The sequence below is a fragment of the Zerene cesonia genome, chromosome 22, assembly GCF_012273895.1.
Source record: "Zerene cesonia ecotype Mississippi chromosome 22, Zerene_cesonia_1.1, whole genome shotgun sequence".
Taxonomy (NCBI): Eukaryota; Metazoa; Arthropoda; class Insecta; order Lepidoptera; family Pieridae; genus Zerene; species Zerene cesonia.
In genome coordinates, this window is record NC_052123.1 from 3,098,493 (window position 1) to 3,112,976 (window position 14,484).

The 14,484-nt window shown below is 34.2% G+C and overlaps 1 protein-coding gene across 4 annotated transcripts in view; it reads left to right on the top strand.

The window, feature by feature from the left end:
- Nucleotides 1-14,484, top strand: part of LOC119836075 (glycerol kinase-like) — a 26,751-nt gene extending 12,267 nt beyond the window's left edge. For 3 of the 4 annotated variants that reach the window (XM_038361291.1, XM_038361289.1, XM_038361290.1), the window contains exons 2-13: nt 2,007-2,089; nt 4,763-4,919; nt 5,634-5,735; nt 6,250-6,467; nt 6,857-6,966; nt 7,351-7,456; nt 8,038-8,230; nt 8,901-9,078; nt 9,700-9,780; nt 10,225-10,349; nt 11,287-11,424; nt 12,224-12,955. In XM_038361291.1, coding sequence (XP_038217219.1) covers nt 2,015-2,089; nt 4,763-4,919; nt 5,634-5,735; nt 6,250-6,467; nt 6,857-6,966; nt 7,351-7,456; nt 8,038-8,230; nt 8,901-9,078; nt 9,700-9,780; nt 10,225-10,349; nt 11,287-11,424; nt 12,224-12,789 — 2,049 coding nt within the window. In that variant the 5' untranslated portion in view covers nt 2,007-2,014 and the 3' untranslated portion in view covers nt 12,790-12,955. Of the gene's footprint in view, nt 1-2,006; nt 2,090-4,762; nt 4,920-5,633; nt 5,736-6,249; nt 6,468-6,856; nt 6,967-7,350; nt 7,457-8,037; nt 8,231-8,900; nt 9,079-9,699; nt 9,781-10,224; nt 10,350-11,286; nt 11,425-12,223; nt 12,956-14,208 lie in introns of those variants that run through there. The other variant, XM_038361292.1, reaches the window with a different exon arrangement.

Sequence of the window (14,484 nt, forward strand, 5' to 3'; positions counted from 1 at the left end):
AGTAATAAATGTTATTTGCAGTTAACAATTTTCTTTTTTCTTTATTACAATATTTATGGCAAGACTAGGTATTTAATCCAGTGGGTAGTTTACTGTAATTACCCAGAAAATCTGAATCTAAACTCGAGATTCACTGGGCACTAAAGATTGATATTTGGATTGGAATGTCGAGTATAAGAAAATTTAAGCGTTTAAATTAGTTTAACATCCTTAATAGTTTTAAACAAAAAATCTACAATTTTTTCCAAAAGTATTTTATTAAATTTATCATCTGCTATCAGACGTAAAGTATATACTGTAATTAAAACAGAACTGGTGGACCAACTGATGTTAAGTGATCACCATCGCCCATGAACACTTGTTCCACCACCAGTGCTACAAGTGTTTCGGCCTTTTACTTTGGGAATTTCAGAAATTACCATAAACTAAATAAATAATATGATACCATAGGTAAATAATAGTCGTAGAAATATTTCATATATAAGTATTTTCTTGTCCATTTGCCAACGATTTGCGTTGACGATAAAAAGTACAACGGAGTAACCTAGATATGTCATCTCCCTGGAAAAGTTTTGCTGAAACTCAATTATGTGCCTGTATTTATATAGAGGCAAATTAGCTCATCCGGCAGACGTTGTTTTGTACTATAGTTACTTTTCAATTAGGGGTAGTTATAAAAAGTGACAACCTATTCTCCGACCTACTTGCAGAATATACATTTAGCAGAAAAATCGGTCAAGGCGTTTCGGAGGAGTTTGGTTACAGACACTAATACGATTTATTATATTTACCATAGTTTTTCGCCCACAACTGCCCGCATAGTCATAGAAAAGATAGCTGTGGCGTTTTTCTTGCACAGCTCTCGTTCCTGTCGGATATCCGAAATAAAAATTATCTTGTGTCTTTCTCGGGTCTCAAACTATTTCTGTACCAAAATTCATCCAAGCGCAGTAGTACCTGAGCTTACCGCTTAAAAGCAAATACTGCAGCGTCATATATAAGTACATAGATATATGTATAGATAAAAAAGCCGTGCCGCTATTCTGTAGTGTGGTTTTGAATTAATTTAATAGGTAGGTATGCTAATCGACCATTTATTTTGATAGGTACAAGTTCTTTGACCGAAAATGTTTACTTTTAAAGCGTTTCGCATGCCAAAATATGTAACAGTTTGTTTTGATATCGAACAAATGTATCGTTTAATATAAATAATAATAGATGTTTATTTCAGATACAATATCCATATTTATATAGTTAGGTATAAAAGGTTATAATGAAGGTACTAGTTTTTCAATTTGGATACAAGTCCTTTCTCATCCACTCATACACATCCACTCACTGCTGTAAACTTTCTGCTTCCATTATAGCATTGTAGTAATAGCTGGCATACCTAGTAGTCTCAATTATTTTGTTTAAGACACAATATACTAACATAGTTTTTAAGAATTAATTTTAACTAATAAAATGAGTCTGTGTCACTTGAAATTAAATAAAAAAATGTGGTTTAAAAATTGGTTCTTCTGGAAACTTCACCGGGAAATTGGAAAAAGGGTGATTTTACACATGATATAGTCTTTTCGCATTTTCAGTTTGCCGCGTCGTAACTATTTCATTTTCGCCGTCATTTTCATTATTACTCCTAGCAAACGCTGAATTAGATCCTTTTTGGTTGCGGTATGAAACGTTTTATTATTGTTAAGGTGTAATTGTGTATGTCTTCAATGCTTTGTATCATGTCATGTCCATCAAATGTTTTTTCTTTCTTTCTTTCATTATTCTTTCTATTATGGAAAAATGGCGCCGTATAGCAGATATTGACGATATCTCTTCGCGAATGTCTGTCAATTAGGCACGGAAAATTTCCCTCTTGTATAAAAATAACTAACTATAAAATGAAACATTATATTTTTACTGAAATAGCTTTTCTTAAGAAACATGTTACTTATTATTATAATTCTATATAATTTTCAATACATTATCATAATTCTGATTCTTATTTGTTGCAGGCGACGATATGCCAGTGCGTGGGGGTGCAGGGAAGTCGCTGGTGGGAGCTATTGATGATGGGACCAAGACCGTCCGGTTTGTTGTGAGTATCTTTTGATACAGACTAGCAATCATACTCTGTTATTTGGGCCGTAAGTCGTATAATGTAATGTCACTGAAAACCAGTGTTACAGAAACTTTCTCTGTAACTTATATTGATGTGGGGACCACTTTGGCTTCATCCTACTAATATCCTACTAATATGTGTGTGTGTGTGAGTAAGCAACTCTTTATACCGATATTCCTAAGGGATACAGACTTACGCGGGTGAAACCGTGGGGTGCAGCTAGTTATTTATAAATGTAGGTAGTATACACATTTTCTACACACTGTGTTCTTATTTTGATGCTTAATAATTGTATGTCTAGGTCTATGTCGTATATTTACATGTCACATTTTTACATAGTCCTTATTTATTTTTTCTAAACATTTAGTTTAAAGAGTACCTAATAGTTAAATGATAAATTAATAGAATTTTCCGCGTTTTGTATGCCCTTAATGCTACCTATGACATGGCGGACTGTTTCTTGGAGATAACTAAATTTTACGCTTATTAAACGCGATTATGCATGCAAATAAGGTAGAGCAGCTTGACGGTAAATTGCGAGACTGGTTCACGACAATTCAAATAAATTGTAGTAAATAACTTCCATATGCTATACTGCTATTATATATTTACACACACACACATGTATATACGTGTGTGTGTGTGTGTGTGTGAGGACATCAAACACACACACACACACGTATATACGCGCGTGTGTGTGTTTGGTGTCCTTTCTTTCTACTCATATTTGTTTCATCAATGCATTTCATTGATTGTTTCAGTACCACAAAAAATTATGTTTTTCCTCGTTCATGTTTATAATAAAGGCCCTAGTTTGTATAAATATGAGTTTTGTTCAACATCTTCCTTTATATATCATTTCATATATTACTAGCAGTACGCCCCGTATTTTCCCGTGGTACACGTATATCGCCTATGGTACTCGGTGAAGATGCATCTTTCTAATGATGAAAGAATTTTGGAAATCTGTCCCGTAGTATTTGTGTTAAAACATTACAAACATACATAAAAAAAATACAAAACATTCCTCTTTGTAATATTAGTAAATACGATAAACATTACTCAATGGATCACGACGACAATGAACACGACGGTTTTCTGAAAAAAAAAAGTGTTTTTTAAGCTATGCGATACCTATCCGATTTTGGTAACCTTCAGATAAGTCGTGTTTAAAATTAGAAAAATTAGCGTTCACGTGCTAATTCCTTATGAATATTGTTTAACGATGCACTGTTGTTAAAATCTAGATATTTGATATAAACTAAGTATTTTCAGTGTTTTAGAATTATCACACAGCGCATAGGAAGCATTGCCCAAACACGTCCGAAGTACAATTAAATACATAGGAGGCCTCTATCCTTTAGCCTTAACCTTTTCTGTCCTTTCCTTTAATCTATAATGGGCGAACCGATAGTAGTTAATAAAAATTTGTTACGCATAATAATTTATCGGAATGGTTTGCAAAGTATAAATATATAAATCACACTAATGTCATAAAGGTGAAAGTTTGTTTGGATGTTTGTCCGTCATTCACGCTGAAACTACTGAACGGATTTTAGTGAAATTTTAATAATATACACACAGGGTATGAGCTGAATTGGGTGATAGGATAGGACTTTCATCCCGATTGATTGCCCCCTTCGGATAAAATAGTAATCTTGTTGTTCAGGCGGAGCCAGGACGAGCGTCTAGTATTGAATAAATATATAAAAACACAAAAGGTTTATCGGGTTTTAATATTGGAAGTAAAACGTAATATTGTTATCATTAATCGGATTAAATGTTGGATTCAAAGTGTCACATTCCAAAGTCCTTGAATTGTCTACTTTGATTCAATGGATTACGTATTAAATGAACAAACCTACTGTTTAAAATAATTTTATTGTAATACAAGCTGTAAACCCGCGTCGTCACTTATGTGGTTATGTGGTACCCTGGTGAAAAGTAGATACGATAAGCCTTTTTCGCGTGAAAGAGTAACAAACATCCATCCATCCATACTTATAAAAATGTACCGCCGAATCGGTCGAGCCGTTCTATAGGTTTACGTATGGTGATTAATTTTCATTTACATATTATATAATAAGACCGAGTTAGCGAAGCCACAACTAGAAGACTATTTTGGCCTATGTGCAAAGATCAACAGACAAATAGGAATGTTATTGCCGAATTTTTCCAATAAATATTGCCGATAAAACTATTGATAACAGATAATATTCCAAATATAACTGCTGATATACTGTAGGCGAGGCGTTTTATGCAACGTATTAACTACGATAATAATAAATAAATACATGTATAAAAATACAAGCTTTAATAAATAGAATCTAAATGATCTCACTTACCCCTATACAAAGTATACGTTAGATTTCGCCCTGGCGATCCTGATGAGGATAGTAAGAAAAACTCTTAAAATTTTTGTACTGTCATCGATCCTTGATAAGATTTATTTTGGACAAGTTGGAATTAAATCTGTCCGTTGAAATTGGATCAAAATCGAGTCTAAAAGTAGTCGGTTACATACAAATATGAAAACATACGAGTAAGACTAATAAAAGTGTGTCAGAAGAATCCTTCTTTATCTTCTAGAAATATGCCCCAAAATACTGCAATAAAAAAACTGTTTTCAACTATATAAACTAATTTCAGATATACGAAGCCGAAAGGTCCGAAGAGCTGGCGGCCCACCAACTGGACAAAACTGAAATACAGCCCCAGGAAGGTTGGTGCGAACAGGATCCAATGGAAATTATACATCACATAAGGGTCTGCGCTGAGAATGCTATTGATCAGCTGACTGAATTAGGTGAGCACTATAATTATTTCTAGGCATTTAATCGTAGGTGGTGTGCAGTGGTGGCTCAGTGGTAAAAAAACTTCGGACTTGCATCGAAAAGTCGGGGTAACCAGATCAAACAAGTATGCGTGCTGACTAAGATAGATCTTTGTATTTTTTAATAATAATTCCTCAGGGCTTTTAGGTTACCTTGCCTTAAATATTTATAGATAGATATGACGAGTAGTGTACACCATTAAGGGTACGCCATCATACTCAGATAAGGATCAAAGTTCGATTATTGCTGATTCTATCGCTAACATCCCAGAGTAAGTAATAAATTTTACTCAAAATGTCCCCCCAAGTCAAGATAAGGGAATATGATTTTCATTAAAAGTTTCACCATCCTGCAAGGACATAAATAGGCAAAGATTTTTGAACTTTGTCCGCTTGACTTCGTCTTAAACACAAAGTTAAATTGTGTTTGATCTTTCCTATATCTTTAGATCGTCCCGAATATTTTTTTTACTCTGGAATTACTCCTGCTTTAGGACGTGATAGGCCACCTGACCTTTAATTTAAACCATATAATCAAACCCAACAATTATTTTCTTATGATTATTTAACCACCAAAGAGAAGGTAGGGCTACCCCTACGTACTTTTCACAAGACTACTCTTTTCCAAAAATATATGCAAAATTTATTTACATATATAGATAATTTAACTCTTATTTCCTTTTTCAGGTTACTCGAAAGAAGATATAGTTACATTAGGCATAACAAATCAAAGAGAGACGACAATAGCTTGGGATAAGTTCACTGGCGAACCTCTGCATCCAGCTATAGGTAATTAATTGTTAGATTATTATAAACATATGAGCGTATTCTTATTTTGTACTGTTTATTTTTTATTAGAGTGATTTTTAAATGTTTACATTAAAAAAATAACTCATAATGAATGTCGAATATACAATAGACAGTGAAACCTCGTTGAATGGACCCTGGGTATATGAAAAACCTAATTTAATTATACCTAGTTAATACTATTCCATAGTTTACCCTCAATGAATAAAAACGAACCTCAAGTTAACTTGTATATTTAGGCTACTAGGTAATAATAATTCTTTTCTATAAAAACGTGGCCGTCCTCCCTGGGAAGGAGATACCACTGCGTATAAAAATTGCCTGTCACAAAAAAAAATAGAACTTTTACCTTTGTCTCGATGATTGTTTAGGTACTATGGCAGCTCTATATCAATCCTAAACGTCTAATCCATTTACATTGCCTTTACGTATAGAGTAAAAAAAGTGGTCTACCTCATTTCTCTCTTATCTTGCCAAACAAAACAATATATTTCAGCATGGCACGACATACGAACAGACAGCACCGTGGACGCCATCCTGGCGAAAGTTCCGGACCGTAACAAGAACTATTTGAAGAACATCAGCGGCCTGCCGATCAGTCCGTACTTCAGCGCTCTGAAGATGCGCTGGCTGAAGGACAACGTGAAGGCGGTGAGACGGGCGAGCCGGGACAAACGGTTGCTCTTTGGGACGGTCGATTCGTGGATAATTTGGGTATGTATGGAAGACCTTAATGATATATGAAATGATATTTTATGTACTTATGTATATTTTTATATGTATACTAGCTGACCCAGCAAACGCTGGTCTGCCTTACTCTTATCATTTAGGGATATAAAAAATAGCTGTTGGCCAATTCTGAGACATACCCAATATGCACACAACATTTCATAAGTCCAGCCGTTTCGGAGGAGTTTGGTAACTGAAATTGTGATACGGTAATTTTATATATAAGATATTATTTACTATAACTTTATTATGTATTTCGAAATGATAATGATGATGTGGATAGTGATGGGAATGGTGTTGGTGATGTAGATAATGACTGTGGTGATGAAGATGATCATGAACATAATATTTAAGATGATGTTGTTTCATTCCAGAATTTAACAGGAGGTCCCCACGGCGGTCTGCACATAACGGACGTAACAAACGCATCAAGGACGCTGCTTATGAATTTGGAGACCCTCAACTGGGACCCCATGTTGTGTAGGTAAGTTGTATAAATTACTAGACCTATTCTTAATTATCGAATGATAACATTTCCATGTTTTATTAAACGGCGAGTTATTGTGCTAGTGTGTGTAATATATTGCTAATAATAATATATAGTTTGTGTATATTTTTTTTTTACAATAAGTTTTACAACTTTGATAGGTAAATGTTGCCATTTGGTCATATTTCAGAATATGAAGTGGTATCCCCCACCCCCTTCCAGGTACGACCGCACAGTTCTTTAACTACTAAAGAATTGTTTTATAAAGCCAACTATACTAAAACAATCTAGTGCTCTATACAAAAAAAGAACTCTCTCAATTCATCTCTAAACTCATCAATTTAAATAAAAAATGATAATTTTGTCCTATTTTTTTTATAGACTGTTCGGCGTACATAGAGATTCGTTGCCACAAATAAGGAGCAGCTCGGAAATCTATGGCATAGTGAAAGATGGTTCAATCTTGGATGGGATTCGGATATCTGGGGTGAGAAAACGAAATAAAATAAGACCTATACCTATATATATATAGTAATTTTATTTATAGTTAAAAGTTTTCTTACCTTATTTTAATGATATATTAACACTTATATGATGTAATATGAGGGGCTCAGAAACCCATTTTTCCAGGAATGCTCTTGGTATAGCCAACAAATATTGAAGTTAGGCTACGACGAATAAAAATACCTTTAAATTAAATGAATTGTTATCCTCTTTCACGCAAAAACTGCTGAACCGATTGCAATGAAATTTGGTACATAGACAGCTGGACAACTGGAATAACATTTAGGTAACTTTTTATCTCGATATTCCTACGGGACACGGACTTACGCGGGTGAAACCGCGGGGCGCAGCTAGTAATTAATAAATCTTTATATAATGCGTTTAACGTTATTAACAGTGGATTGTAACTCAGGACCTCTTGCTATATAATATATATAATTAACTTTTTTATTTACATATCACTGCAGTAAATGTTAAAAATGTGTTAATACAATTCAAAAGTGCTGCCTTAAGAAGTCTAATTGGATAAATAAATGTTTGATTCTGAGTTTGAATAATTTCCAGGTACTAGGCAATCAGCAAGCGGCGCTAGTGGGCCAAAATTGTCTGCAGGCCGGACAAGCCAAGAACACATACAGAAGTGGATGCTTTCTGCTATACAATACGGGCACGAGGAGGGTACAGTCCACGCACGGGTTGTTGACCACTGTCGCGTATAGGCTGGGACCGCATGCGCCGCCTGTTTACGCTTTGGAAGGTAAGGTTGTTTATTAACTATAGTCAATCGGGGTAATTGTAAGGGTACCCCCCTTTTTTTTATTGTGGAACCACACAAAAGGATCAGATTTCAAATAAAAAAAATATGTATCAAAATTGGTTCATCCAGTTGTACGTCCTGAGATAAAAAAAAAACAGTCAAATTAAAAATCTCTTCCCTTTTTGAAGTTGATTGATGTTTTCGCTCTGGCTCCCCATGGGTTGGCTCTCAACCTTTCGATAAAATAAACAAATGATAGTTCGACGACATCTGGCAACCCGCACTTGGCCAGCGTGGTGGATTATGGCCTCAACCCTCATATGGGTTCACGATGACTATAGGCTATAGAAGGCCCATTTCCTCAGTCTAATAGACCCTTCCCAGTCCATTCCTTATTTCCAATCGTCAATCCTTTCCTTATGCCTAATCCCATAAAACGGGCAGCGCATTCACAGAGGCGGTACCTCTGCGAATGTTTATAGGCCGTGGTGATCGCTTACCATCAGGTGAACCACCAGCTCAGTTGCCAAAAAAGGCCCAGTTGCCCAAAAAGCTCAGTTGTCAAAAAAAGCTCAGTTGTCAAAAAAAGCTCAGTTGTCAAAAAAAGCTCAGTTGTCAAAAAAAAAATTAATCAAACCTTCATTCATTCTTCCTGCATTTATTTTCCCAGGTTCCATAGCGGTAGCCGGGGGCGCGATGAAGTTCCTCCGGGACAACCTGCGGCTGATACAGGACGTGTCCCGGGACACGGAGCACATAGCCGGCCAGGTGTTCTCCACCGGCGACGTGTACTTTGTGCCCGCGCTCAGCGGCCTCTACGCGCCCTACTGGAGGAAGGACGCTAGAGGGTGAGGCTTATAGACATAGACTTAGCCATAGACATGGACAAACATTTATTCACACACAAGAACACACACAGTATGCATTGTACTGGAGGATGGACATAGACATACACATAGACAAACATTTATCGCATACGGACTAACACACACACAACAACTAAAAAAAAAAAATAAACACTGAGCATTACAAAAAAATAGGAGAAGCGTAAACACACACACGACAATATAAGAAGTAAAAGAAAAAAAAAAACAAATACGAGTAAATATCTATATTGCCATGAGTCAATTAATCCAAGATGCTGTTGATTCTGCTAGAAACCAGAATGAACTATGTATATAAGGAATTATATCTTATATATAAAATACCCGTGTCACAATTTTATTTAGCAATCTCCTCCGAAACCGCTGGACCGATTCTTATGAAATCTTGTGTGCATATTGGGTATGTCTGAGAATCGGCCAACGTCTATTTTTCATAACCCTAAATGATAAGAGTAAGGCAGAATAGCGCTTGCCGGGTGCAGCTAGTTATTTATAATTATATCTAAATGTTAATATATTTATATAATATACAGATTTATATTAACATCTAGAACTCTTAATTAAATGGTTTCAATATTGTTCCAGAATTATATGCGGTTTAACAGCTTTCACAACGAAAAATCACATCATACGAGCCGCGTTGGAGGCGGTCTGCTTTCAGACTAGGTAAAGTGACTATGGTACTATAGCCATATAATATAAGCCGGTTGCCGCGGTTTCGCCCGCCATCGCTTCGCAGCACTTGAAGTGTAATAGTAAGAAATGAAAATATTACGATGATTAAATAAGAATTTTTCTTTCTTCTTTAAATTAATAAAAAATATGTAACGACAAGTTTCTGAATCGCGCAAGCGAAATGTTTTCGCTAGAGAGCATATATACAACTTTCCAACATTGTTCCGGCAGGGCCTTACCGATCGTGTAGACTGGTTCAAGATTCCCCCCCTCCCTCATTTTTTTTCTTTGGAGGAGTTCCATTCCACCTTCCTTCCTTAACAGATAAATGAAAAATTGTTCGGAAATAAATAAATAAAATATATTCTATCTACATAGCAGACTAAGTAGCGTGAGTCAGTTAGTTTTATGATTTTTTTTTTGTAATTCTTTTAGGGATATATTAGAAGCAATGAACAAGGATTGCGGCATGCCGCTGTCGAAGCTGAGTGTGGACGGGAAGATGACGTCCAACGATCTGCTGATGCAGCTGCAAGCCGACCTCATCGGTATACCCGTGTGTGAGTTGAATTTGTGTTTTGTTTGATGTTGCTGTCGATTTTATAAACTCTTCTTTTTGAAGTCGGTGGAAAATGAATTTTCCTTATATATATTTAAATTGCGAAAGAAACTGGTTCAAAACTGGTCATGTGAGTATTTTTAAATTCTTTTCAAAATTTGTGGATGTTTTCGTCTTCATAATCTTACATCTTCAAGATAAATGATTCTAAATCTAAATATATAACGTCTTCAAATTGTTGAAACCAGACCAGATTTTGATGGGACGCCCAGTCGAAAGTGCTGAGGTATTAAAGCCAAAAAAGAAAATGCAAATGCAATGCAATTGATAACTCCCTTCTTTTTCAAGTCGGTTGAGAAGTGAAATCAACCAAATTATGGATATACAAACACAGTCTGAACTATTATATAAGAAGAAAGTTTTCTTCTTATAGTAGCAGTTGTTTTCCAAACTCCGTCGATTTATACGAAATCTATAAAATATCGTTCGACCTCCAGGAAAATGATACAATATATTCTTAAAAAGCAACAGTTATATCTTATATGTTGATTTAATAATGTTTTAACTTATTTTAACTCATTTTCACTCTATAGAGAGTAGAATCCTCTTGCAGAATAAATAGGACATAGGATTACATGACATAGCTAGGATTTTACAGAAAAAGTGTCTGTTTTTTTATGAAATAACTAGCTTTTGCCCGCGGCTTCGCACGCGCTAAATTCAGAGTAGTGTAATAGATGTTATTATACATATACCTTCCTCTTGAATCACTCCTATCTATTAAAAAAACCGCCATCAAAATCCGTTGCGTAATTTTAAAGATTTAAGCATACATAGGGATATAGGGACAGAGAAAGCGACTTTGTTTTATACTATGATTTGTATCATAATTGTTGTGTGTGCAAAAAAAAAGAATAAAGAATCGAACATTTGTCTAGTGCGTGCCCACACGTGGGACATGTCCGCGCTGGGCGTGGCCATCATGGCGGGCCACTCGGTCGGTGTGTGGAGCTGCGACAAGTGGAAGCACCACAACACTGTGACGGACACCTTCCTGCCGACCACCACTGATGATGGTGAGTCACTTCCCGCACATATGATGATGATGATGATGATGATGATGGTGGTGCATGTTACACTAGTGATGATAATGTGATTTTACTCATCGACGATACTTCTAAAGGCAATTAACTAGAAAGAGAGAGAGAAAGAGATTTATTTATCGGGGACAGCACAACACACTTATGAAAGGAATTGTACATAAGGATGTTGAATAATTAACTAACCTAACCTAAATTTAGCAATTACTAGTATATGATTATAAAATTATTATTGAATAAAATGGTTTTACTGTTCTTTGTGAACTACTACTTTTATATTGTGATAAATTAAATTTGTAATGTTTGTGCTGACAGTTTATTAAAATATATGATATAAGTAATCACTATTATTAATGCAATTTTTTCTTTAATATTTTTATGATCCGTGCAAATATATTTGTGATTGTTGTAATTTCCTTTAAGTAAAGAACCATATTTTGTTATTATATATAAGCAATTTTAGAATTAAGAGTATTAGAATATATTGTATTCTTCGTTGGAAATTCTAAAATAAAAAATAAAATAAAAATGAAATGATATAATATCAACATTTACAACCCGTAACTGGTAAAACCTAGCACGTGCTAAATTCTAATGGTAAATTTAAAAAAATGGTCGCCCCCTTTTTATTTATCATTACATTGACCAACTTATTTCGTAAAATTCCATTATCTAGTGGTAAAACTTAGATTTTTCAATAAACGGACTTATAGAGTAATGTCTAGTTTATGTCTATTGCTATGATTTTATATATAATTCAAATGTTTATCGACAGATCGCGACGCAAGGTACACAAAATGGAAAATGGCGGTGCAGCGCTCGCTCGGGTGGGCGACAACGAAGAAATCCATCGCTATGACAGGTCAGAAAAGAAAAAATAGCACCATACAAAGTATTGACACTATATCCCCGCCTTCCAGCCGTAAAGCCTCCGTGGACACGGCCGTAGACAAGTCCGCAGAGGACGGCATAGACGAAATCATCCAACAATCGGCAAGAAAGTTCTCGATTTTCGTCCCATTAAAGTCGCCCAAAGACGAACACACGATATTAGATGACGCGGAGTATTTCATGAACAAGAAGGAATGCGATTACGGCGCCTGTCAGTGTTGCCAGGATAAGAGAAAATTGCAAACGGATTGGACGACGATAGAGGAAATTATTGAGAATGACCCAGAAATTATATTCGATAGCGACGATAATCCGATCGTCATTGAACCGAAACGCGAACTGCACATGGACTCCGGCATCTTGAAACTGAAAAGTCGACTGCATTTTGACAGATTGCCCGCCATTTTTAAAAACATAGTCAGCAAACTGTCACCTACGTCAATGACGTGATGATTTTTTTTTTTATTTCCAAGAGGCTAATGCGCTTAAGACAATGTTGCTAGTATTTTTTTTTTATTTATTTTTAGTCATGAAATTTTTGTCCATGTAAACTAGTACTTAACCATAATATAAGACTGGTACTAACTCGAGTTAAATAAAAGTATTATTTTGCGAATTAGGTTTTTTCTTTTTAGTATAGTCTTTGCACGATCTTCTTAGTATAGTATTATATAATAACCTAAAATGTTTTTCAATTTGATACTTTATTTCCAAAAAGTAGTATTTCACAATCGCTTTAATTCCAAGTTTAATTAATCATATTATTTTTTAAAACAGAGAAATCAACGTAAAAAATATATAAAATAATAATTTTTAAGAATAAAAACTGAACCTGTTTTTACCAGTTGTTATAAATTAAATAAATATGTAAAATAAACTTCAACAATTATAGTGTAGTATATAAATGTAAATTAACTTTATCAAATACAAAATTTACCTTTTAACCGAGATAAAGATATCTGTCCTACACAATTTAAAATTTCCATAAATATTTGAACATATAGAAGTATTTTTCAAATAGCAATATTTGTAATATAATAAATGAAATAGCCTTGCAATGCTAAATGTGTTGTAATGTTTTTTTAATTGTAATTGGTTTACAAGTCAATAAAAATAGTTTAATATTGAATATACCTAACTAATATTACCTATTTAAGACTTGAAAAGCAACTCTCAACGCTTACAACTTCCATTTAAATTATCCTAACTCAATATTGAGATAAGTATTAACCTTTTTTAGTTTTAGACTTTTTTTATATTATGTATGTTTTGTTTGTGTATAACAACTTCTTTTATAATTAAAAAAAAAGTTAAATACTTGGTGTTGGATATAGACTGCTGTTATATTGTGTTGCTATTAGAATGTGTTTAAAAGCCATTTTTAATTTTATTAATTTTCCATTTGTAATTATATCATTTGGATGTAGATTTGTTTTTTGCACGCCATATTCATCAAATCAAGGGATAAATCACATACAAATATGTAATTAATATTCAAAATATCGTATAATTATAACATTAAAGTGGTGACTTTAGAAAATTTAATTAATGTAAGGTTTGAATGAACCTTTTTATGAGATGAACTTATGTGGTCTTAAATTAATTATTGTATAATATAGTATATTGACCAAGGAAATCATTGATTGATAAAATGGGATGGATAGAAATTCTTGGGTTAGCACCAAATATTTCTTAATACTGGTCATAAAAAATAATATTCATCATATATATTTATTACATTTGGAAAGGCTTTCTTACTTCTGTGTTTACGTGAATTTCACCTATGGCAACACTATACTTTTTGCCACCTTTATTCTCCATGGTGAAGTAAAAAAAAAAATTGACGTTTATTTTTTTTTTTTTTTTCAGAGGAACGCTACAGGCTTTTGGCGTCAATTCCCGCCACATTATACATCATTGGCAGCTTTACTATGCTAGTCGTATCTTCTTTGCTCAAAAATAGGTGATAAGTTTATGTATTTAGATAATTTTAAAATCATACCATTTTTTACTAATTGAAATCATGTTTATTGACAATTTGTTTCGTTTTATTGTTCCTTATAAGGCATTTAGTTGTAAGTAGGTATTTTTTTATAATGACATTATAAAGTTTGTTCCAATTCCAATTTTAAATTAATGGCATTT